At 51.0% G+C, this 23,578-nt stretch overlaps 2 protein-coding genes across 2 annotated transcripts; both read left to right on the forward strand.

Moving 5' to 3' along the window:
• Window positions 1-7,872: 7,872 nt before the first annotated feature.
• On the forward strand, window positions 7,873-9,501 carry FOXC2 (forkhead box C2). The gene has a single exon (XM_054588819.1). The coding sequence runs from the start codon at window positions 7,996-7,998 to the stop codon at window positions 9,499-9,501; it is 1,506 nt and encodes a 501-aa protein (XP_054444794.1). The 5' UTR covers window positions 7,873-7,995.
• A 9,584-nt stretch (window positions 9,502-19,085) lies between these two features.
• On the forward strand, window positions 19,086-20,114 carry FOXL1 (forkhead box L1). Its single transcript, XM_054588820.1, has one exon. The coding sequence runs from the start codon at window positions 19,086-19,088 to the stop codon at window positions 20,112-20,114; it is 1,029 nt and encodes a 342-aa protein (XP_054444795.1).
• The last annotated feature ends 3,464 nt before the right edge of the window (window positions 20,115-23,578 follow it).

A 23,578-nucleotide genomic window follows, 5' to 3' on the forward strand; every position in this document is an offset into this window, starting at 1 on the left:
CCAGATTAAACACAGGATCCCTGTTAAATTTGGATTTTAGATAAACAACGAACAGACTTTTTTTTTTAGTGTATTTTTGTCCTATGCACAATGTGGGCATTTGTATTTTTATTCGCTAAATCGGACACCTTCCAGTGTCAAGGAAAAAGCCGTCCATCTGAGTGTGAAGTTTTCCTCACTCAGGTCTCAAGGCCCAGCTTGACTGCACGCTTCTCTAAGGAGCTCTCCTTGATCCTTTTTCCCCTTTTGGAATCTTAGTTTGGCCCTGGCTGGTGTGGCTCAGTGGATTGAGTGCCGGCCTGAGAACCAAACGGTGCAGGTTCCACTCCCAGGGCAGGGCACATGCCTGGGTTGCCCCCCAGGTGCCCAGTAGGGGGCGTTCGAGAGGCAACCACACATTGATGTCTCCCTCTCTTCCTCTCTCCCGTCCCCTCTGTCTAAAAACAAACAAACAAACAAACAAACTCTTTTTAAAAAATCCCTTAAAAAAAAAACAACCTTCGTTTGCTCAGCCCTGCCACCCCCTCGGGCAGCAGGGCTCCAGGAGGGCAGCAGGCCCAGCCCCCAGGGCCGCAGCCAGCGCAGAGTCTGGGTAAGTGACTGGAGGGCTCTGTGCTCCGTTTACTTCATCCGTAGCACGGTGACAGCCCACCAGCGTCTGCCTCTCTGGCTGGCGGGGACAGTGCCTGCAACGTGGTGAAGCCTCTCGGTGTGTCTGCTGAACTTGAAGGTTTCAGTTTGCGAGTCCCTGCAAGGACAGCCTTGCGCCTGCCTTGGTGCGGGAACCAGGGAGCATAGGGCAACGCACCCCCTACGCCCCCAGTCAGTCTCTGCCTGAAATAAGTGCCCGTACCTGTTTGACTTGAATTCTGGGTTTGTACCGTTAAATGGCAGACTATGCCTGTGGTGACGGCAGGGGGGAGGGGGTGTCTCTGAAGTCCCCGGGGTGACATCCGTTTGTTCAGTTTATAATTTCAGAGCATAGGGCCCAGGCTGAGCGGAGCACTGGGTGCTGGGTGCAGAGGGGTGCACTAGGCAGACTAGGTCCTACTCTGCCTTCCTGCCGCTTAAGTCCTGGTCAGGAGGGGATGGGGCGCAAACGAAAAACAGAGGAACAGACAGGACCGTATCAGACAGGGCAAAAATTAATCAGGATGAGGGTTGGGTAAGGGTGCGGGAGGAAGTACCTGGGTGGTTGGGGAGGCCTCAGAGGAGGTGGCAATGTAGGCAGGAACTGAGGGACCCAGGCAAAGGGCACGGCAGGGGCGGACGCCCTGCGGAGGGTCCAGGCTGTGTGCTGCACACGTGCAGTCAGAGAATGTTCCTGGCTTTCTTGGGGCTCCTAAAAGTGAAGAGCAGCCAGTGCCAGCAATGGTCTGATCCCAGGGGCCATTCTGCGCTGCGGACTTCATTCTGTCCTTGATAGGTCCCTCTGGAGCCTGCGTCTGTTATTGCCACCTCGGGCCCCAGCAGTCACTTTGAGGCACCAGCCAAAGCTGCCCCCTCAATTGCGATTCCAAGCCAGTATTCCCTGGGGCTCAGAGCGCCCACCCCACAGGCTACATTGGTGGAAAACAAGTCATCTCTTGACCTCTTTCTCTCCCTGCCCTTGTCCAACAGTCTAAGCTCTGTCTGTCTGCACCTCCCAGGAAGGAGCCTGCTTCACAGGCTCTGATAATGAGTCATGGACCCTACAGGGTTAATTACAGGGTTTAAAGTTGGGGTTTCATAGGCATTGAGTCATGTGTGTTCAGGAGTCATGCCTTCATGCATACACTACTGACTGTGTATATATAACTAAAATTATATATAGGTATATTTCCATACAGACGTTTTATTTATGTAGAAGTTTCTATTTTAACTTTTTAAGTCCCCTCTAATTTCCAAGGCCCAAACCCTAACTAATTTAAAGAGACAGCAAGGTAAAGGATTAAAAGATCCTGATTTCATCACTTGGTAGCCGCAAGACTTGAGTTTGTTATTCCAGATCTCTGAACCTCAGTTTCCTCACTTTTTAAACAGCGATATTCATGGTACATACCCCAAAAGAAGGTTAAATGAGCTGTCACAGACAGAACATCCAGCACAGGGCTTGGCACACAGTATGCACACATTACATTTTCTCATATACTAGGGAAAAAATCTTGGAGAAGTCATACATTCATTCACTGCATACTTCTCATATACCTATTCTGTGCCACAGTGTCATGCAAGGCACCGGGACTGCAGAGGGAACCAAGGCAGAGCCACGACCTGCCTAGGGCATGTGTGGCAGACAAAAGGCTGCTAAACAGATGCCAGCCAGCCCTGTGTGTCTGGGCACAGGGAGGGTGAACTTCCTGTCCCCGATATGGGTGTGTTGGGCCCATATGACCATGTCTGGCCAATAAGTTGGGAATGGAAGTGACACATGTCACTTGCAGGCTGGAACACAATTCCCAGGGCAGACTCTCCCCCTTTTGTCCCTGCCAAGATAACAGGAGAGACAAACTTTGAACACTCTCAGAATCCTGAATGATTTTGATGAGCAGAGTCCCCTCTGAGCTGGGGCTGGCTCAAGATGAAGTCACTGAGATTTTGAGTATTTGTTACTGTGCATATACCAGCCTTGACTGACTGATACATTATGTAAACAAAGCAATTACATAGCAATATGGCTAAAGGCAACTGCATAGGACTTGCATGAAATGAGCAGCACAGAGAGGCATGTCATTAACTCTCTTTAAGAAAAAACATGGATATCATTAATATTCTGTTTTAAAAACATCTACGGTACTCTTGGATTGCTTGCATCTTTGATTATATTAATTGTGGTAATGCTTGAATTATAAGGCAGATAAGCTTTTAAGAGAATCAGATTCATTTTTATGTAACAACTACAACTTAATGTAGTCAAGTCCATGCTGCTTTTCAGAAATTTCCAGAACACAAGGAGAGGGGGACACAGGGGCCAAGTTGGGTCCCCACATTAGGGTTTGCAGTTCCTTCCATAGAAAGATGTTTGCTTTGTGTCATATCCCTTTTTTAATTTTCTGAGTAACAAAGGTGTTTTTCTCCAATATTTTTAAATTTTCAAAATGTTCAACTTACAGAAAAATTGCAAGAACAGTACCCAGCAAAAACCTACATAGCATATTCAGCAATCATTCACATTTTATTATATTTTCAATCCCTTTCTCCTCCTCTGCTCAGTTCCCCTTTCCCCCACTTTTGGTTGAATCCTTTTAAAGTGGCAGAGATGATGTCTATCAGTCCTAAATATTTTGACATATACTTTTTAAAAACAAGAACATGTTCTTACTTGACCACATGTAATCATCACACTCAAGAATTTTAACTGTGGTACAAAATTATGCTCTAATATATATCCCATCTTCAAATGTCCCCAGGTACTCTCAAACCTGTCCTTTATTAGCTTTTTAAATGTTCTCTATGTGGGGAGGGGCAGGAACTGAATGAAGGAGGGTGAAGGGATTAGCCAAAGAACACAGGTGAACAACCCACGGACAGGGACAACGATGTGCGGATGGCAGGGGCGGGGGGGTGGAGCTGGGTGGGGCTGGGCAAAGGGAGAAAAAGCAGGACAGCTGTAATAGCATAAGCAATAAAATACAGTAAAAATAAAATACAATGTTCTCCATATAGGATCAAGTACTGCATTTAATTGTCAAATTCCTTTCATCTTTTAACCAAGAATAGTCCTAGCTCCTGTTATTTTCTAGTGGATGACACCACCCTTTATGAAAGGTGCCATATCACGGTAACTCCCTGGGATGGTCATGCTCAGTAAAATGGGCTCAGATAGTTTTCACCAGGGATGTGCTTTTTATCTTGGAAAAAGATCATCGTTAGGAGCTGAATTGCAGTGGATCTTTAAGAAGCAGATTGACTCTGTTTAAGCCAAGGGTTCATCAGACCTCAAGGAGCTGGTGGGAGTCTGGGAACACTCTTATTCCCGTGCCTTTCCCTAAAACCTAAGGCATCTCACGAGTCCAGAAAGGAAATGTTGGAAGGATATTGGGGCAAAAGTATTAGAAATAGTGAAAGAAGACACAAATATCCTTTCACTTGGCCCTCTTTTCAGTTCTGTTTTGCCTCAAAAGCAGACACAGCTGCAGATACATTTAAAAATCTCCCTCTGGTTAAAGCCAGTGCCATATACACACCTAGTATGAACATTTTTTCTGATGAATTCCCCAAAACTCATGCCACACGTATGGCAGGAAGACAGATACCCTGGGGAAACATGGAGGAGCAACTTGTTCAACAACATGATGATTATGATGATGATAAATACCTAGCCTTCTAGCTACCTAAGAGGCACAGATTTTATTTGCTTAAAACCCAAGAGAATCTCTCTCAAGAGAATTTCTTGCTCCCCTAGAAGTTTCAAAGACATTTAGTTTTCCAACAGATCATGTTCTTGACACATGGCAAAGCTATGGAAAATGTTTCTTTTTTTTTTCTTTCTTTTTTTTTTAGGACACACCCCACCTTACACAGTTTATTTACTTTCACAGATTTTGAAGGCTTTATTCCTGCCATGCAATGCTAAGTCGCATCCATAAGGTGTCAGCACCTTCATTGTAACCAGAATGATGGGATTTTTCTCTTTAAAGAGTAGTTTCTCCATTGGCCTTAAGGTGGTGCCAACACCCCAGGTCCACCGGAGTCACGCCCAGGTGCAGGAGCTGGTGGCGCCCAGGAGAGAATGCAATGCCGTGGTGGTGATGGAGGAGGAGGAAGGGGGCATGGGAGGTGACTTGAATGTCTTTTGCCTTTATCTTCGCTTATTATTCTAGAAACACACAGGGCCCTCTGGGGCCCCATTCCGCTTTCGGCTCACGGACAACAAGGTCAGGAAAGGAAGGAATCAGAAAGAAATTAGCAGCCCCAATCCAAAAATACCCTGTCAGGTTAAAGAAAAGGTTGGAAATATGTTTTTTGCAAAGTCCAGGTGTGTGGAAGGTGTTGTTTTAATAACCTGAACAAACATTTCTCCTGGAGTTCTACTGAGTGGAGAAGAAACCTAATTCCAGGGGCAAAGGAAAATGTCTCTCTCACCTTTTCTGTCTTGATTATAAGATTTCTTTCTTTCAACCCCCGCTTTTGTGGGAGGGTACTAATTTTGGCAACTTATCCTAGTTCTTTTCAGATGACATTAGTTTAAACCTGGGCACCCTTGTAAATGCCAACTCAGGCAAAACTGATCTTTTAAAATTTATTCTCTTTGGTCCTTAGCTACTTTGAGTTTCAGGCTGTTCTGTGATAAAGCTTTTTTTTTTCTTTTTTTAAAGCACCTCGTAAAAGCCGAGTAAATAATATTCCTTCAGGAAGCCTACAGACTGAGGAGTGTTTCTTGATCAATAGTTTGCATTTCCAGTAAAATCGTGAGCAGAACTCAGAGTGCCTGTCATGCACTCCAGGAGAAGGGCAGTTTTTGCCAGAGGTTTTTTTTTTTTTTAAAGATGGAATGCATGTACTAGAGGTATTAAAAAATAATAAAGTCATAGTGGGAGTTGGGGGGGAGGGCGGTGAGAGAATGCTCAAACCATTCACCTGTGAGCTAAGGTAGCTTTATTTTACTTTGTTGCAAAAAAAAAAAAATTATCAAGTTAGAAAAAGAACTCAGAACAGCCATAAAAAATAGAGTGTTTCAGTAGAATATTCGCGGTAATAGGAACCTGTTTTTGTACTTTCTCTTTGATTCTGAATTTATCATGAGATAATATCATTCGTAGATAATGTATATAAATCTTTTTTCTTTTGTTCTTTTATTGAAAATAAATAAGATGTCTCCCATGCCTTCTGTTCACCTCCCAAAAGCTGAGTGACCGTAGGTTCTCTCACCCTTTTCCTGGGAACCTATCAAGAGTTAGGAGGGGGAAAGGAAACTTGAAACAAAAGTTTTATCTGGTCTCTTTCTTACCCAACCGGATGGACAACTTCCAGAATTCTGACCAGCATTTAGTCCTTCTTATGGGGGTCCCGCCCCTTCAGGGGAAGCGGGCAAAAGGGAGTCCGATTTTTCGAGGTGTTGAAGAGATAAATACTCAGTCCACAAATAAACAAACTTGCCGGGATTCCTAGAGAGAAGAACGCTTAGAAGCGCGAGGACCCCGATTTGCTCCAAGCCCGTATCAAGATTAATAGCATCTCTGGGGGTGTCTTAACCGTTTGCAATCGCTTACCGCGTCCTACCACGGAGCCCCGGTGCCCAAGTCACCTATGAAACGTTAACCACCCAAACACAACTGAAATATAAAAAGTCAGTTTGGGGAACCCCAAGGGGGCTTTGCCCGTTGCGTGAAGAAGAGCTGCACCCGGACCGGTGTTCCAGGCGCCCGCCAAGGTCGAGAGCCCGCACTAGGGGCGCGCGTCGTGGGGCCAAGTCCCGCGGAAAGCCGCTGGGTTTCTCCGCTCGGGCAGAGGAGCCCGGCTCTGCCCGGGCCGGGCTTGCGGCATTGTTCCCAGCTTTCAGGAGCGCGGGAGTCAGCTTGTCAAAGGGAATTTCTCTCCGGGGGAAAAAAAGAGCCGCTGCGAGGCTGGAGTCAGTGGGCTGCAGGCGTCTACACGGGAAGGGAAAGGGGGAACTGAGCAAAGTTATTTAACTCTCTCTCCCAAATTCCACAAAACTGTCCACCATGACGCGGGTGATTTACCGAATCCACGGAGAATTTAGCGGATTATATTCTCAAGATATTGCTCCTTTCCGCTGCTCCGCCTTTCCCCTATAGACATTGCGGCTAGACTCCTCAGGTAGGGGTGAGGGGCATTCCATTTGCGTAATTTACCCCTAAAACCTTCATAGGTTATTCCTGACGGCCCTGAACCTGGAAATTCCTTGTTGATTATTAATTATTTGCTTAAATAATAACAACATCCAGGGGAGGCCCCTTCTATGCCAAGTCAGCACGTTTGCTTTGAATCCATTACACCTGGGCCCCGACAATTAGGAAATCTAATTATTCGCCTCATCACTCATTAATAAGAAAAATAGTCCCAGGATCTTTGCTACTTACAAGGTCTTTGGGGAGAGAGATATTTGACTACATTAATTAATTCGCTTTTATATTTCAAACTTTTTTTTTTTTGCAAAGGAGAGTGGCTTTTTTTTTTTGCTCTGGGCACGCGGGACCACTAAACAAAATGTGATAATAAAATAAAATTTAATAAGATATAACTTTTCTTGAAAAAATCTTTTCAAGTGAAGACTGAGCTGCGTTAAAGTCTGGCTCTCAGCGGCTGGGTCTTAGAGCCGACGGATTCGGCGCTCCTCGCCCTGATTGGGCGCTAACTCCCCACAGCTGCCGCGTTATTGGTCCAAAGTTCCCGGAGGGGGCGTGGCCGGTGGAAAGTAAAAACTCGCTTTCAGCAAGACGACTTTTGAAACTTTTCCCAATCCCTAAAAGGGACTTTGCTTCTTTTTCCGGGCTCGGCAGGGCAACCAGTCTGGACCCCGGCTCGCTGACCCTCAGGGCGACCGATTTGCTGGGGCGCTTGGAGAGCCCCCTTCCCCCTTCTGGAACGGACCGGGGGGCCAGCCGTGGTCCACCGCGCTCGTGGCGCCTCCGCTGCGTCCCCAGCCGCCGCCCGGGCTGCCACCCGCCGGGTCCTGAGAGCGAGCGAGCGAGTGAGCAGGGGCCGGCGCTGCGCTCGCGCGGGGCGCGCCCTCCAGGATGCTGATCCTCCCGGTTCGCTGAAAACGAGCGCCCCTTCTCCTTCCGAAGGCGGGCGCCGGGCGCCGGTGCTCCTCCACCTCGCCCCCAAGGCTTTCAGGCACCCGGGGCTCCCTCGCCGCCTTCTCTCTCTCTCTCTCTCTCTCTCTCTCTCTCTCTCTCTCTCTCTCTCTCTCTCCCCCCCCTCTCCTCTCTCTCTCTTTCTCTCTCTCTTCCCCTCTCTCTCATTTCTCATTTCTCTCTCTCCCTCTTGCTCTCTCCGGGCCTTGCTCACGGCCCGTGCGAACAAGAAGTGACGAGCCGTCTCGGACGCAGCATGCAGGCGCGCTACTCCGTGTCCGACCCCAATGCCCTGGGAGTGGTGCCCTACTTGAGCGAGCAGAATTACTACAGGGCGGCAGGCAGCTACGGCGGCATGGCCAGCCCTATGGGTGTCTACTCGGGCCACCCGGAGCAGTACGGCGCAGGCATGGGCCGCTCCTATGCGCCTTACCACCACCACCAGCCTGCGGCGCCCAAAGACCTGGTAAAGCCTCCCTACAGTTACATTGCGCTCATAACCATGGCGATTCAGAACGCGCCCGAAAAGAAGATCACTCTGAACGGCATTTACCAGTTCATCATGGACCGCTTCCCCTTCTACCGGGAGAACAAGCAGGGCTGGCAAAACAGCATCCGCCACAACCTTTCGCTCAACGAGTGCTTCGTCAAGGTGCCCCGCGACGACAAGAAACCTGGCAAGGGCAGCTACTGGACCCTGGACCCGGACTCCTACAACATGTTCGAGAACGGCAGCTTCCTGCGGCGCCGGCGGCGCTTCAAGAAGAAGGATGTGCCCAAGGAGAAGGAGGAGCGGGCCCACCTCAAGGAGCCGCCCCCGGCGGCGTCCAAGGGCGCCCCGTCTGGGCCCCCCCTAGCGGACGCCCCCAAGGAGGCCGAGAAGAAGGTGGTGATCAAGAGCGAGGCGGCGTCGCCGGCGCTGCCGGTCATCACCAAGGTGGAGACGCTGAGCCCCGAGAGCGCGCTGCAGGGCAGCCCGCGCAGCGCGGCCTCCACGCCCGCCGGCTCCCCCGACGGCTCGCTGCCTGAACACCACGCAGGCGCGCCCAACGGGCTGCCGGGCTTCAGCGTGGAGAATATCATGACGCTGCGAACATCGCCGCCGGGCGGCGAGCTGAGCCCGGCGGCTGGTCGTGCGGGCCTGGTGGTGCCGCCGCTGGCGCTGCCCTACGCCGCCGCGCCGCCCGCCGCCTATGGGCAGCCTTGCGCGCAGGGCCTGGAGGCCGGGGCGGCCGGGGGCTACCAATGCAGCATGCGCGCCATGAGCCTGTACACGGGTGCCGAGCGACCAGGGCACATGTGCGTCGCGCCGGCGCTGGACGAGGCCCTCTCGGACCACCAGAGCGGCCCCACGTCGCCCCTGAGCGCCCTGAACCTCGCCGCGGGCCAGGAGGGCGCACTCGCCGCCGCTGGACACCACCACCAACATCACGGTCACCACCACCCACAGGCGCCGCCACCTCCGCCGGCCCCCCAGCCCCAGCCGGCCCCGCAGCCCGGGGCCGCCGCGGCCCAGGCGGCCTCCTGGTATCTCAACCACAGCGGGGACCTGAACCACCTCCCCGGCCACACGTTTGCGGCCCAGCAGCAGACTTTTCCAAACGTACGGGAGATGTTCAACTCCCACCGGCTGGGGATTGAGAACTCGACCCTTGGGGAACCCCAGGTGAGCGGCAACGCAAGCTGTCAGCTGCCCTACAGATCCACGCCGTCCCTCTACCGCCATGCCTCCCCCTATTCCTACGACTGCACGAAATACTGACCGGTCCTCGCCGCTCTGGCTTTGTCTCCCAGACGCGACCCTCTCGGACAGTTCAGGCTTGCAGAGACGCAAAGAAGAACCAAAACACGTCCACCAGCTTTTTCTCAGATCCGGGAGCAGAGCGCGCGCGCGCCAGCTTGAGCCCTCTGGGAAGCTGCAGGTAACTTTAATTCGCCGCCCCGTTTCTGAGATTCTCAAGAGGCTCCCCCGTGAAGGGCCCAACGAAATGAATATTGATTTTAAAATCCCCCTCCCCTGCCAGGATGGCTGTGCTCTCTGCTCCGCTCGGGGTTTTCAAAATTAAGTTATGGACCAAATATCATAGCGACCCAGTAATGACTCTCTGTAGAGACCTCCATAAGTTTATGGGGATCTCTATAGATTCCGTACGTGCTGTGTGTAATTTTAAATTTCTCTAACCGTGCTGTACAAATGTGTGGATTTGTAATCAGGCTATTTTTTGTTGTTGTTCAGAGCCATTAATATAATATTTAAAGTTGAGTTCACTGGATAGTTTTCATCTTGCCCAACCATTTCTAACTGTCAAATTGAAATTTCAGAAAACCTATGTGGGATTTTCCTCCTGTACAATTATGAGATATAATTCTTTTCCCAGTTGTAGGTCTTTTACAAAACAAGAAAATAATTTATTTTTTGTTGTTGTTGGCTGACAAAAGAAGTCAAGTATCTGATACTTTTTATTTACAAAGTGTGATGGTTTTGTATAGTAGGTTTCTCCCTGAGCATTCCTAAAAGAAAAAAAAAACTTCAAAAATTTTAACTTCACCTGTGTTTGTCGTATGTGGCCTTAATTGTTGTACTTACCTTAAAATAAACCCATGTTGTTTTTCTGCCCAAAAAACAGTGTGTTTGTGTACTCGCATTTAAAAAAAACAAGGTGGGTTTGCAAATCCACCTGTTTTGATTACATTTTTTTATGCAGGTGGGTAAATGTGTAGACAGACACATGTATGAAGATGATCACAGAGTAATGGGGGCACCTCCCTATTGTCTTGTTCATAACAAAAGGCTTTCCATTAATTCAAAGTTTCACCCTGGCTGAGGCATTCCAGAAATTGTCCTTGTTGGATGTGCCTGCCGGAACGACTGCCTGCTGTAATGTCCTTAGCTGTAACGCATTTTGCTAAATGCAGAAAAAACATGCCAATTGTCAAAACAAACAGTGCCATTACATCTGAATGCCCAGCCATCCCCTATTTAGGAGGGGAAGGAAAACATTTTTCATTAGTTAACTACAAACCAGGAGAGTCCTCCCTCCCGTGAATTTCCTAAAATGCGGGCTTCCTTAACCCTGTTAATGGTTTTACAGAGAAGAATTTGAGCTGGGCCAGTGAAGGTCCAAAGGGGACTGAGTCTGCAGCACTTAATGACCATCCTGGCAGTGGACAGATCAGAGGTGCATTTCAGATCTCTTTACTTCTTGATTTGGTTTCTAAATCTTTACCCTATTGCAGTGAAAAGTCATAAAGCTTCATTGCCCTTCAAAAATAATTTCCAATCCTTTGAGTATTAAATGTATCAACTTTTTCAGACCTTAAATAATAGGGCGATTATTTTTCTTTTCAATTTTGATATCTCGTCTTTTATGCTTTACTAGCAACACAGCATTTGTGAGACGTGGCCAAGGAAAAATGGCTCTGCCATCTATTTAACTGGCCGCAATCTACAACTCTCCTGCTGATCTCTGTGTCTGAATTTTGGGACCAGAGCTCCAAATTGGGGAACGTATCCCACCCCAGCAGATGAGCTGTGCCTCACCGAGGGACATACTCCCTGGGACCCTAACCTTTCAGGCCAGAATGATTTCCCAAAAGGTGATTTTCTTTGATGTAGTGGTGTGGAACGTAACCTGGGTGCTGTATTGTTGTTTTAAACATGGCGTTTTGTCTCTATGTTATACTGAGATAACATTGGAGGCAATTTGAGCGTACTAAATTTCCCCATATGTGTGACACAGATTCTTTCAATCTGTGGCCCCGGAGGTGGCATGTGGTTAAAAAGCTGCGTTGTATTCCTTTTCACAATGTGCTGGATCGAGGAGCCCCCATGCTTGGTGTTTCACTTCAGCAGGCCTCCAGGCCACGGTGCTTTGGTTGAGTGAACTGGACCAGCCAGCGACAGAGAGAGACAGAGACACACACAGAGAAACTCCCTCTGTGAGAGGCAGAAAGCGGCGGCCCAGCTCCTTGTCCAGCTCTGGCACGCCTGTTTCATTTTGTTCCTGTTTCACTTACGCTGTTTGCCACAGGAGAAGAGGAGAGTATTCTAGCCCCCTTTCTCCTTCCTCAGGTGTTTCAGGAGGTCCTCCCAGAAAGATTGCCCTCATCTTAAATTTTGGCACTCAGACCAGGTCTGGGAGACACATGGAGAATAAAGGAGAGAGAAGTGGGAAGGAGTGCGGCGGCAGACCCACACCAGCTCTGAAACCGTCCTGGGCCCTCTGCCTTCTGGAAGGCTTCTTAAAGAAGTCCCCGCTGTGTGTGGGCCACTCACCAGAGTGGGTAGCTCGAGAGGGTTCCCCCCAGATGGGTGGAGACCGTGGCCAGGGGCCCTTCCGTCCCTTTGGGAATGTGGGTAACTTGGGGGATTGTGTTTGGGGTTTTATCCAGGTGGCAGCGTGGAGGGCTGGGGTGTGTAGGATCACCTCCAGACCCCTCAGTCTGAAACACCAGGGGCCAAGGTAGGTGCGGGTCAGTGCCAGAAGTGCTGAGCTCAGAGCTGGCTCAGCCCAGCCTTGGGCCTAAGGGCTTGGCGGCCGCCTCAGGCATCTGTTGCTCCCCGTGGAGGGGGAAGGTCCTGAAGCACAGCACCTTGAGCCGCTGGGAGCCCAGGCACCAGCTGGGCTGCTTTTTGTGACTTCTCAGTACCCTGCACCTCTGCTGCCTGGGCGCAAAAACTGCGTGCCAGGCACAGGCTTCTGCTTCTCTGATCCACTTGCTGCCCCTTCCTTCAGCCAGTGGGCTCTCGGGAGGCTCGGGGCCTTTCAAGAAAGGGGAAAGGAGGTCCAGGATGGAAGGGCCTGAAAGTCCATTGCAGGCTCCCAGCCTCAGGGCTGGGCAGCTCTGTGGCCCACTGGAATGCAGTTTGCAAAAAGCCATGTCTGATAACCATGTTCCTTCCTGACCCAGTAAGATACAGTTCTGCAGGTCTCAAAGGTACTGCAAATAACTTGGAACCAACCCGAAGAGCACGGCAGAAACGATTTCCCTCAAAGTTAACCCTGTGTCTCGGACTGGCCTTAGCTGGGTGGACTGTGTCTCTATAAACAGGGTCCAGTTCTGACAGGTACAGGCTGCCTGGAGAGACTCCGTGGCCTCTGAGCATCCTGAACCATCCCAGCTCCAGAGAGACCGCAGTTGGAGTAGCCTCTGCTTCTTGAAAGACTCGGATAGATGCTCCAACCTCAGCGCTTTCAGGGAGAAAGGACTGCTGGTGTGCTGCCCATCCCGACCTCTCTTCCAAAGGCTGACTTCGGTCTGTGGCTGGCTGGACCTCCCTGCTCTGGTTCAAGTGGCCTGTCCCTAGGACCACCAAAACCCATGGTGATTTGCATCCTGGAATTGCTGGAGCCCTGGGCTAGGAATTAGAAGACCACAGCTGGCTATGTGGACAAACGGCTTCTCCTCCCTGGCCCGGGTCTTCTCGTCTGTAGCACGACCAGGTGAGTGCAAGGGCATTTCGGGCAGCCCGGCACTTTCCCTCCCAGCATAGCTGGCTCCGCCATGGGCCCTCAGTTATCCCCTCTCCCCTCCCTGATGGCAAGACGTGAAGATCCAATGTGGAAGGGCAGAAAACAGCAGGGTCCTGGGAACTTCAGCACTTGGCTCATAAATCTTTTGGGGTCCATCCCCCCCCTACCCAAAGGCTGCCTGGGGGCCACCTCTGGGCCTGGGAGAGGCTTGTGAGCTGCACTCAAAGCACAGAGAGCAGAGTTCCCGGGTCCCCTTTGAAAGAAAAAAAATAAGCCCCCATGGTTGAGCGCTTGCCTCCTTGCTCCTCTCCCCACCCCAAATCCAAAAAACTAGACAGGGCATTGGGCAAGCTGGCTCGATGGGAATTAATTAATAGCCATAAACTTGAGCTGGGTGGAGAGAGTGGCACCAGGAAAAGACACCTTCGATTAATGCACAGAACTAAGTTTCTTGAGAACGTGTGGGGCCTCGGAGCCTGTGCCTGACACCTCGCGCGGAACACGTGTGCGGGGCCATCCCTGGACAGTCCACTCCAGACTCTCGGTGTGGCGGAAAGGGACGACTCCAGGTGAGCTAGACACACTGGGTCGGAGTCACCAGTGACTGCTTTCTGGCACCACATATTTGGAATGCTTTCCCGAACTTTGAGAAGCACTCCCTGCCCGCCGCTTTCTTCAGTGGCCTCAGCTCACCAAGTCGTTTGAAATGTTTGCTTTTTGACATAGGCGTGTGAGGAAGGGGGTGGAATGTTTTAGGGAGCGTGGAAGGCTGGGCTGCCACAGCGAGGGACAGCCACTGTGCCTGGGAAGACGCCACCGCCTGGACTTATGCAAGCCTTTCTCTGGCTTATGCAATATGCCTTCTGTGCTGCAAAGACAGAGAGGCATGGCTTGTGCAGAGCCTGCGTTTTGAATGTGTCTCTCTGGCGCTGTGGTTTTTCCAGTGTTAGGCTTATGGGGGCTTTATCCTGCGGCTGTGAGGGTGTGAAAAGCTGAAGTGGAGGGAAGGGGGTGGGTTGACAGATTGACGAGCTTGCTGGCATTGCAAGGTCGCTTTAAGGGAGCGGAGTTGGGGAGCATTGAGAGGGCAGTCCCTGGTCTCCTGAGCCTGGGGTCCAGCTTTTTGCTCGGTTTATGCCCACCCAGGCTGGGAGGTCCTGGAGGCCAGAGAGACCACTCTGACCCATGACTTAGTGGCCCGTGGCCCTGGGCCTTCCCTTTCCCAGCAGCCCCTCTGGGCTCCCTCTGCCTTCGTGTTATTTTTGCAGGCTGGTTCCCCAGCAGAGTCTTTCTCTCTGAGCTGAATCCACACACACCAGCTCAGGCCCTCTACACAGGCCAGCTGAGGGTTCATGTGACCTGGGGCTTGCTACCTGTAGCTCTCTGGGCTCATTTCTCAACTGAAAAATGATAGGGTCATAGAATAGAGCTATTGTGAAGATTAATGAACCCAACACACAACATGAAAGGGCTTCAGCAGGTCCCAGTCCCTAGTAAAGATGCACTGTCAGATGTTAGGATTTACCTGAATAACAGAAGAGAAAGGAATCTTTGGCCTCAATTAACTGCATATATCAGGCTAAGCTGCTTGGGAAGCGCAGTGTGTGTGCCCTAACTATCCCTTTTTAGACCCTTCAAATCACTTCTGGGAACAAGACGAGTTCTAAAGTAATCAGTAATTAGGAAAATCTCACCCTGCTCTCTGGGCTTCATTCAGCATCAGCTGACCAGCAAAGGGCTACCTTCATGGCTCAGTCCCCACCCCACCCCCACCCACTGCAGAGAAGCAGCAGAAGACCTGGCTCCCGAGTCCTTTCACAGTGGGAGGAGAGGAGAGGGTCTTCTGGGTTTTAGTGGGACATGAGTGAGGACTCTCAGTTTCCTACTTGTAATACCCCAACCTCCCAGCTCTGGTGGTGCCAGATAACCTCCCTTCTCTGGAGGGCCCCCTTCCTTTGCTGACTCCAGGCACGTCTCTGGGAGCCTCCAGTGGACACCTGAGGTTGCCAGACCTCAGAGAACCTACTTTTGGAGGAAAAAGTGTGGTTTCTGATTCCTGTTCCGCTGTTTGCCACCTCCGACATCTCAGGGCGTTCCGTGCCCAGCCTCAGTTTCATCATCTGTGAAGTGGGCCAGCCCCTCGTCTCTCATCGATGCTGCAAGTGTTCTCAGGAGAACTCCCACAGGGCCCCTAGCGTCCACACACAGTGGCAATTATCATGCGATTGTTTTCCTGGCTTTGCAACACTCTCTCAAGGAGGACCTGGGGTGAGCTAACTTCCTGGTTTTAGTTTCTGACTGCAGAATGGGAATGGTAAACGTTTGTTTCCTAGGGTCGCTGTGAGGGTGGGATGACCTAACACAAGGAAAGCATTTAGAACAGTGCCAGCATGTCATAGCTTCCAGTACACTTCGGTTATCACTAGCATCCTTGTTACCGTCATCTTCCCGGTGTCTTCGGGGCGTCAGTACGGTGTACTGGCAGAGTAAGTCCTGCATCTTTATGCCCTCAGTCTTCTCACATATGGTGGAATCACGTTCGTTCAATGTCTTCACACTTAGAAATTGATGCACGTATTTGGAAAGATGACACAGATCGCCATTAATTCGACTGCTTTTTAATTTACCGGTGGAGCAGAGGAAGGGTAGGTGCCCCTGGCAGTGAGCAGGCGGTGACTGGAGCTCGTCTCTCTCTCCATCAGCGTCTTTTTCTGAGGCCTCTTTGGTCCTGGTTGGGGCCTGGCCTCTGCCCTGCCTGCCAAGGAGAAGGCTTTCTCCTGAAAGGTGGGGGCTGGGAATGGCATTGTCTGCTGTTTTCATCCCACGCTGAGCCCGATTTCTGCTGGGGTCCCCCAGCAGAAGAAGTCGGAAGCGCTATGATCCTCCCTGGAGCATCCGGGAATCTCAGGGATCGCCTGCAGGCTTGTAGAGGCGCTTGTGCTGACTTCAGAGATGAATGCGCTCTTCTGGGATCTGAACACTTATGAACCTACAGGGAAATTTCAAACTTCTAGGGTCTGCACGTGGTTGTCTGGGACATGCACTCTGCCTGGCTGCCTCCTAGGCTCATCTCCGCTCCCCCCACCCCCGCCCTGTCCCGGGCCTCTGCTGGGTCCTCATCCGACAGAGCTTCCGCACGAGGGCGCATCCGCTCTCAGCGTAAGGGCTTGTGCCTTGCGCTCCCCGGAAACATGCCCCAGCGCGGTCCTTCCTACTGCAATTACAAAAACTCTTCACCTGGGAGCCCAGGATTGTCTCCGCGCGGGGGCTGGGTTGGGGCGCCAGGCTTGAGTTCTATGGCTGCATCCTCTGGGAAACGTTGCAAACTTCAGCAAACACGCGGGGCTGGATGTGTCTCTCCAGACCGCGACTAGAACTCGGGGTAGGGTTTTTTTTTCCCCTTTTTTTTCCCCCTTTATCAGTGCCCCGCCCACCAGCCGCTCGAGTCTCCTCCTGCGTCCGGCCCATGCCCAAATTGGGTGGTGTTTATTATTGTATGAATTCAAGCTCGGATTTGCCTTCGAGTTTAGAAGAAGCGTCGCTGCGGCGCGCCTTTCAAGAGAGGCGGGGATGTGCGTGCCGGACTCCGGTTGCCCGGGAAGTTCCAAGAAGGGCTCAGGGTGCGGAGATGGGGGTGGTGGTGCGTAGTAACATTCGTTTACCTCTTGTGTCTGTTAGAGGCTGGAAACCTAGCTGGATCCAAACTTGAACTTGTGGGGAGCGCGCCGATATGGAGAGTTGGGGGAACCCCGGGGACTGTGGGACCGCGGGTTGCAAAAGCGCGGCATTGAGGCTCTTTTTTTCCTCCACAGAGTCGAAAGGGGTGCTCCGGTAAGAGCAACAGAGCCCGCGATCTGGGGAGGACGGCGCCCCTGCCCCCTCCAGGCCTGAGGGCCACCTTCAAGACCTAGGCCCGGGAGGCTAGGCCGAACGACCGGTCTCAGAAATGCAGCTCCCTGGACAGAGGCTTGGAGGTGTCCCTGGGCCTGGACCCGTTCTCCCTCAATAAGTGCCTGCACCCAAACCGGTTTTTCGACCCTGATTGCCACATCTTTTTCGGTATTTCAAACGTATCCGCTCCGTCGCAGGCTCTCCGGAACCCCCAAATTTCTGGACTCCCCATTTTGGGGTTAGACTCTCCTGAGCACTCTCACACCAGTCGACAGCACAGTGTCGCCTCTCAGTGACAGCAGCAGAGGCAGCCCCCCACGCCACCCCCCACCCCTTGATGCACGTTGAGTACCTCTCTCCCCATTCCCGGTGGGAGACAGTCGTGGGCAATTTCTACACCCACCTGCCTCCCCACCCCTCCCTCTTCTCTTTGGCATCGCGGCCGATTTATCCAATGAAACGCTAATTCAGTTATCCCGATTGCTTTTTTTCTTTAAAAAATATTCATCAGAGATCATAAACAGTAACTAGTCACGCTACGTGCACCCCTCCTCCCAACGCGGCGGAGTGAGGGCAGAATTACCTCCAACTGAATCAGCATCACGCAGGGTTTTTGATTCAAACTCTGACGTGGCTAAGTGTAAAATGCATGGGGGTGGGAGTGCTTGCACCCCAGAGTGAGTGGGTGGGTCGCGGGAGACCAAGCAGGCTTTGCAAATGCTTAATGTAATCACGGGCCAGCTGCGTGCACTTGTAAAGTTGTTATAACCCCCCTCCTTGTTATAAACAGGAAAGCGCAGAATATAAAGCAAGAGACCCGCATTCACAAATACCAGTTCTCCCCGCTCCAGCTGCCAAATTCCCCTTTTATGGTGTTTCTTGCTTGCAAGCTCAGCCCCATCAGAAAAACCTTAGTTTCTCTCCTGGAACTCTCCAATCGCGTTTATTTTGAACCTTCCCTCCGCCGAGCTTTGGACCAGGTAACGCACCCCTTCTCCAGCTCCTCAGCGCTATATGCATCGGCTTCAGGAAAAGTTGGGCTCTCAAAATCCCCTTCCCCGGGTCCCCAGGGAGCCCTTGGAGGTCGAGGCTTGCCGCCTCTTGGATACTAGCCACCTATCGAAGGTCCTGACTGCTGCGGGGCATGCCCAGAATCTTTCCATGGGGGACGGCGTCCTTTCTCATCAGATGCCCAAACCTCTCAGATAGAGATGCCTCTCCCCACAACACATATAGCAGCTTTCAAAGACCTAAGAAGGCATTTTGTGAGACCGTGCCATCTCTACGTCTCCTATTAAGCCGCGGAGAAGAAAAGACCTTTTGTGGGAGGCCCGGGTGTTGCGAGGGCTCCCCTAGGTCAGCGGTGAAGCTTACCCCTCTGCGCCCCGCCCCCCATCCCCACCTCTCCTTCCTGGCCCGGCAGACCCCGCTCCCAACCGCCACGGTCCACATCCTGCCTCACTGACTGTGTGTGCTTACAGCGTCAAGGGGTGGACGTGATATTTCAAACATCAGATCAGTGCGTTTATATATTGGGTGCCCGGAAATTTTTCCAAATAAACACAGCTTGATTCAACTTGGGTGGGCGGACTTATCAACAGACTAATTCTATAAACAAATGAAGGAATAGCCCTGAAACCGATTGGCTGGTATCAAAAAGACACGTGGAGAGAAAAGCTTGGAGTTTTTCAGCAATGAAATTTTAATTAATGTGGGTGGGCTGAGAACACAACGACTGTTTATCATAGACAATTTATTTTCCAGCGCTAAGTCAACATATAATAGCAAACTTACAACAATTATTTAACATTTTTGAAGCCATGAAGAAGGGACAGAGCGTGGAGCGGCCGGGGAGAGCGGCAGAGCGGGAGGCAGACGCACGGCGGGCTACCCGGGAGGGCCCTAGCGGCGCGGGGCGCAGTCCCTAAGCCCGCCCGGGTCGCTTGCGTCGCGGGGAGCGCATCACCGGCTCACTCTAGCCATGAGCCACCTCTTCGGTCCCCGGCTGCCTGCTCTGGCCGCCTCGCCCATGCTCTATCTGTACGGCCCCGAGAGACCTGGGATGCCTCTGGCCTTCGCCCCCGCGGCCGCTCTGGCGGCCGCGGGACGGGCGGAGCCCCCGCAGAAGCCACCCTACAGCTACATCGCGCTCATAGCCATGGCAATCCAGGACGCGCCCGAGCAGAGGGTCACGCTCAACGGCATCTACCAGTTCATCATGGACCGCTTTCCCTTCTACCACGACAACAGGCAGGGCTGGCAGAACAGCATCCGCCACAACCTCTCGCTCAACGACTGCTTCGTCAAGGTGCCCCGCGAGAAAGGGCGACCGGGCAAGGGCAGCTACTGGACACTGGACCCTCGCTGCCTGGATATGTTCGAGAATGGCAACTACCGTCGCCGGAAGAGGAAGCCCAAGCCGGTCTCCGGGGCCCCGGAGGCCAAGCGGTCTCATGCCCAGACGCACGAGCGCGGCGTAGGGACGCAGCCAGACGCCGAGAGCCAGGAAAGACGCCCTGGCCCCGCGACCCCCAGCCACGAGGGAGCGCCCGCGCGTCCCTGGCCCCTCCGGAGGGGCTCCTCTACGCCAGCGCCTCTCCTCTGCCCCGGGCCCGAGCCCCCAGGGCAGGATGCGGGCGACGACGTCCAGGTTGCAGCGGCAGTGGCGGTGGGCCAGCAAGAGCGCACGATGGATGGTCCGGGGTCCCCTCCGCGCCCCGCCTCTCCGAAGAGCTCCGACAAGTCCAAGAGCTTCAGCATAGACAGTATCCTGGCGGGACGGCAGGACCAGAAGCCAAATGCAGGGGCCGAGCTCCTGGGAGTTGCCAAGCAGGGACCCGGCGGCTGTCTGGGGACCTCGCTTCTTGCCACCCCCACTAACCTCCGTCCGCCTTTCAACGCTTCCTTAATGCTCGACCCGCATGTCCAGGGTGGCTTTTACCAGCTCGGGATCCCTTTCCTCTCCTACTTCCCTCTGCAGCTCCCCGACACCGTGCTTCATTTCCAGTAAAGCGAACAGTGGATCCGTTCTTTCCCCTGCCCGGGGCTGAGCTTCTTGTGAGCCACCACGGCTTCCACCGCAGGGGGAAGGATTCACTTTTTTTTTCCTTTCTTTTTAAGATCTTTTCCTTGGCCGAGGTGTGGACCTTGGAAAGTGTTTCCAATTTATGCGCGCAGGTGGGGGGGACATTCTTGGAGGGGACCTTTCCGAACCCCTGACGTCTTAGGATATTTAAAAGATCCTGTCCCGTGGGAGTTGGGCATCTTAGACCTCCCACCGCGTGAGCAGGAGAATTCCTTGACCTCAGGTCAGTTTAAAGGTGTGATCTTCACCCACTCACCGCAGGTCCTGTGTGTGTGTGGCACGTGCAGGCCCAAACAACCCGCAGGCAGGACAGAGGGAAGAAGCGTGGTCCTTTCTGTCTGAGAGCTCCGGACTACCGGCTTGCCAACCCCCTGCTCTGCTGTCGCCGAGACTCAGGCCCCGGGAAGATGGGTGTTCACAGCTGGGTTTGTCCCTGAAGTGCATTTGTGGGGATGCCGAGGGTTACCCTGCTTTCCGGGTGCTTTGGCAGATCCAAGGCCTGGTGGGGATTCACAACCCATGTCCAGGTGGAAGATGAGAAACCACATTTTTACGTTAAATAGATCAATTTTCTTTTTTTTCTTTCTAGACAGTTAAAAAAAAAAAAGCTCTATTCTTTGGCTAAGTACTTGATTATTTTTACTCTAACAATTGCCCTGTGAAAACATTTATGCTAACAACCTTTAAGAAAGCGCACTCTATGTAATATAGCACTAGTCATTAGCCAATGCACTTGCTCTGCCACGCATGTTTCCAACAATAGCAGTCATCCTGTCTCTTTGCTTTTGTTTTGAAGGGATCAAAGATTTCAGGGGAGACCGGAAGTGTGTGAAGGGGAGGGAAGATGTCTCAGACAACATAAGATTTCTGATTTCCATGTTTTATTTTTTTTCCCCAAGATCTAGGTTTGATTGTTTTTACATTTTCCAGAATTGTGTTGCGAAAGACTACTAGGCATCAAAAGAGCTGGGTGAAACAAACACATGAAAAGCATGTAGAAGGAGAGATGTGTTAGGGGCAGGAGGAATTAGGGAATCTGCTGGAGGCTGCTCTCTGGGCTCTCTGGACCCTAAGGAACATAAGGCACAGTGGGAGGATTCTTTTAGACATTCCCAGCCGACAGCATCCCGGTCTGCAACCTGACCCCTGCTCCTCCCTCCAGCCCCTACCAAGCAGACCCAGAGCCTGCAGCTAAATAAATCCATTATGGAGGTGACTAGTAGTCTGGTGGGAGGGGCCGGTCGCAAGGCAGGGGTCTGCCGCAAAGGTCTGGTTAAGAAAATTGAAATTTTCACAGTTTAGTTCAGCTTGGAACTTTCAGAAAATGCATCTGAAGTCTCATGATCTGTCTTTGGGTTGTCTCAGGGGCTTTGAAACTTGATTTCTGAACCTCCCAGTTACTTTAATTTTATGTGATGTGGGAAAGGCACAATAAGTCGTGAGTTTTGGAGGCGGGTTGAGATAGGGCTTCAAACTAACTTTTAAATAGTTTCCAGGACTTATATGAAACTGATCACGAACTTTACATCAATAGAGCCTGTTGGCTAATATGCTGGAAAGGACATTTAGGACAATCATAATAATATCATAATTAGTGGGCACAGAGTTGACTTTCTGAGAATCCATCCTTAAAGCCATGTCCTACTAACTCCTACATGTTTCCCTGACCGACGGTATTCTACCCAGGCTGGCAGAAGCGCCTCGGTGAGCCAGCTGCAGGGTGTCCTTGACTGGAAGAACTTTGATGAGATTTCATTGTTGAGATCTAGGCGCACTGTGATGAGTCTAAAATGTGGTGGAAGGGCTGCCATCGGCTATCTTGTTATCCCAAAGACCCAGCCTCTGTGAATAAAGCTGTTTTGTTCGTTAACCTCTCAATGACTGGCTCAGTGGATTACTGGGGGGAATAAACAAACAGTGTGCTAGGGAAGAGGAGGCTGGGATTCTGTTTGGGAACCCAGTCAACATGTCAAGGACCTGAGCAGAAAACTCCGGGACCAGTAGATACTGCCCGAACGTCAAAAAGTAAGGTGAAAATTCCACTGTATAGGTTGGATATGCTTCAGGGGGTGTGTGTGTGTGTGTGTGTGTGTGTGTGCGCGCGCGCGTGTGTGTGTGTTTCATTGGGTATCTTGTGTCTTTTGTTCACTTATGAGGGCTCTTTTCTGGAGAAGCCAATAACCTAATACTGTCATTTTAAAAGGATGATATTTTAGAGTTACAGTTCCAAAACTATAATATAAACATTATTTTTAAGTCACAGAAAAAAAAAGGAAGAAGCGTATGTCTGCTTTGTAAGGGGGTTTATCCATAGATAAAGAGAAATTCTGTTATTTCATCCCCACATCCATCTGGTTTAGGAAAGCCAAGAGAAATGGACAGGGGGTCAGTGTCTGTGGATTCTCTCCAATCATATGTATATATCTTCCTATTGAAGAGAAAGAGGAGCTTCATGTCTTAGTGGTCTGCATATCTTTTCTAATGTTCCAGATTTAATGATGGGCTGCAAATTATGGACCAGTGAGACCAAGAAATGGATTCTACCCTTAATTAAAATATTGAGGGTAAGCCAGAAGTAACCATCCTCTTAGGCACTCGGAAGGCATGCTTCTGTGCACGCATCTAAACAAAATCTTTCCAAAATTAGGGGTGCGTGTTTTGCTTTCTGTAAATGATCTTTGGTTCAAGCCCTCATCTCTCTCTCTCACACATGTACACATGTGCGTACACTGATCATCATATGGGGGATATGGCAGGTATATATACAATGATAAATGATGCGTATGTATGTATGCATGTAAGTATACACTCATGCATGTATGTGTATATTTGTGTATATATATGTTTGCTACATACAGATGCTGAGGAATTCATCTTTTTTGCACATAGGTGGGACAGATAGTCTCAAATCTAGTGCTGAATCCTTTCAAAATAATCCAAATATTGATAATTTTAGAAAGATTTTGTTTTTCTATATGGCCCAAGCCTGGAATAACTTAGTTTTTATATTATAGTGACACTAACAAAGACTTTAGGAAAGGCTCTTGGAAGATGTACCCACTTGAGACTTCACCTCCATGACTTTGACAAGGATAAGAGAACTTTGTACAGACCTTCGCTTTGTCTGGACTTAGATATTTGCTGACTCTTTTAGAGGCTATTAGCCTCCTGGGTCTCATACGCCCCGTAAGGTTTCCTAGAACCTGAACAAGATGTGATTAACCATTTTCACATATAATTGTGTCTCTGAAAGGGAGGCCACATGTGGTCTCTACCACTTCATGTAAAGTGGTCGGTGTATATCCACGTGTGGGTTAAAGAATTAGCCACACGTGATGATATTGTTACAGCTGGAGGCCAGGGCCTGTCTGCCCAGACACTGAGAGGCT

This window comes from Pteronotus mesoamericanus, unplaced genomic scaffold, assembly GCF_021234165.1.
Source record: "Pteronotus mesoamericanus isolate MK-2021 breed Mesoamerican mustached bat unplaced genomic scaffold, CSHL_Meso_final scaffold_165, whole genome shotgun sequence".
Classification (NCBI taxonomy): Eukaryota; Metazoa; Chordata; class Mammalia; order Chiroptera; family Mormoopidae; genus Pteronotus; species Pteronotus mesoamericanus.

Excerpts from the sequence above, each read along its gene's own strand:
- FOXC2 (XM_054588819.1), top strand. The coding sequence starts at position 7,996 with ATGCAGGCGCGCTACTCCGTGTCCGACCCCAATGCCCTGGGAGTGGTG.
- FOXL1 (XM_054588820.1), top strand. The coding sequence starts at position 19,086 with ATGAGCCACCTCTTCGGTCCCCGGCTGCCTGCTCTGGCCGCCTCGCCC.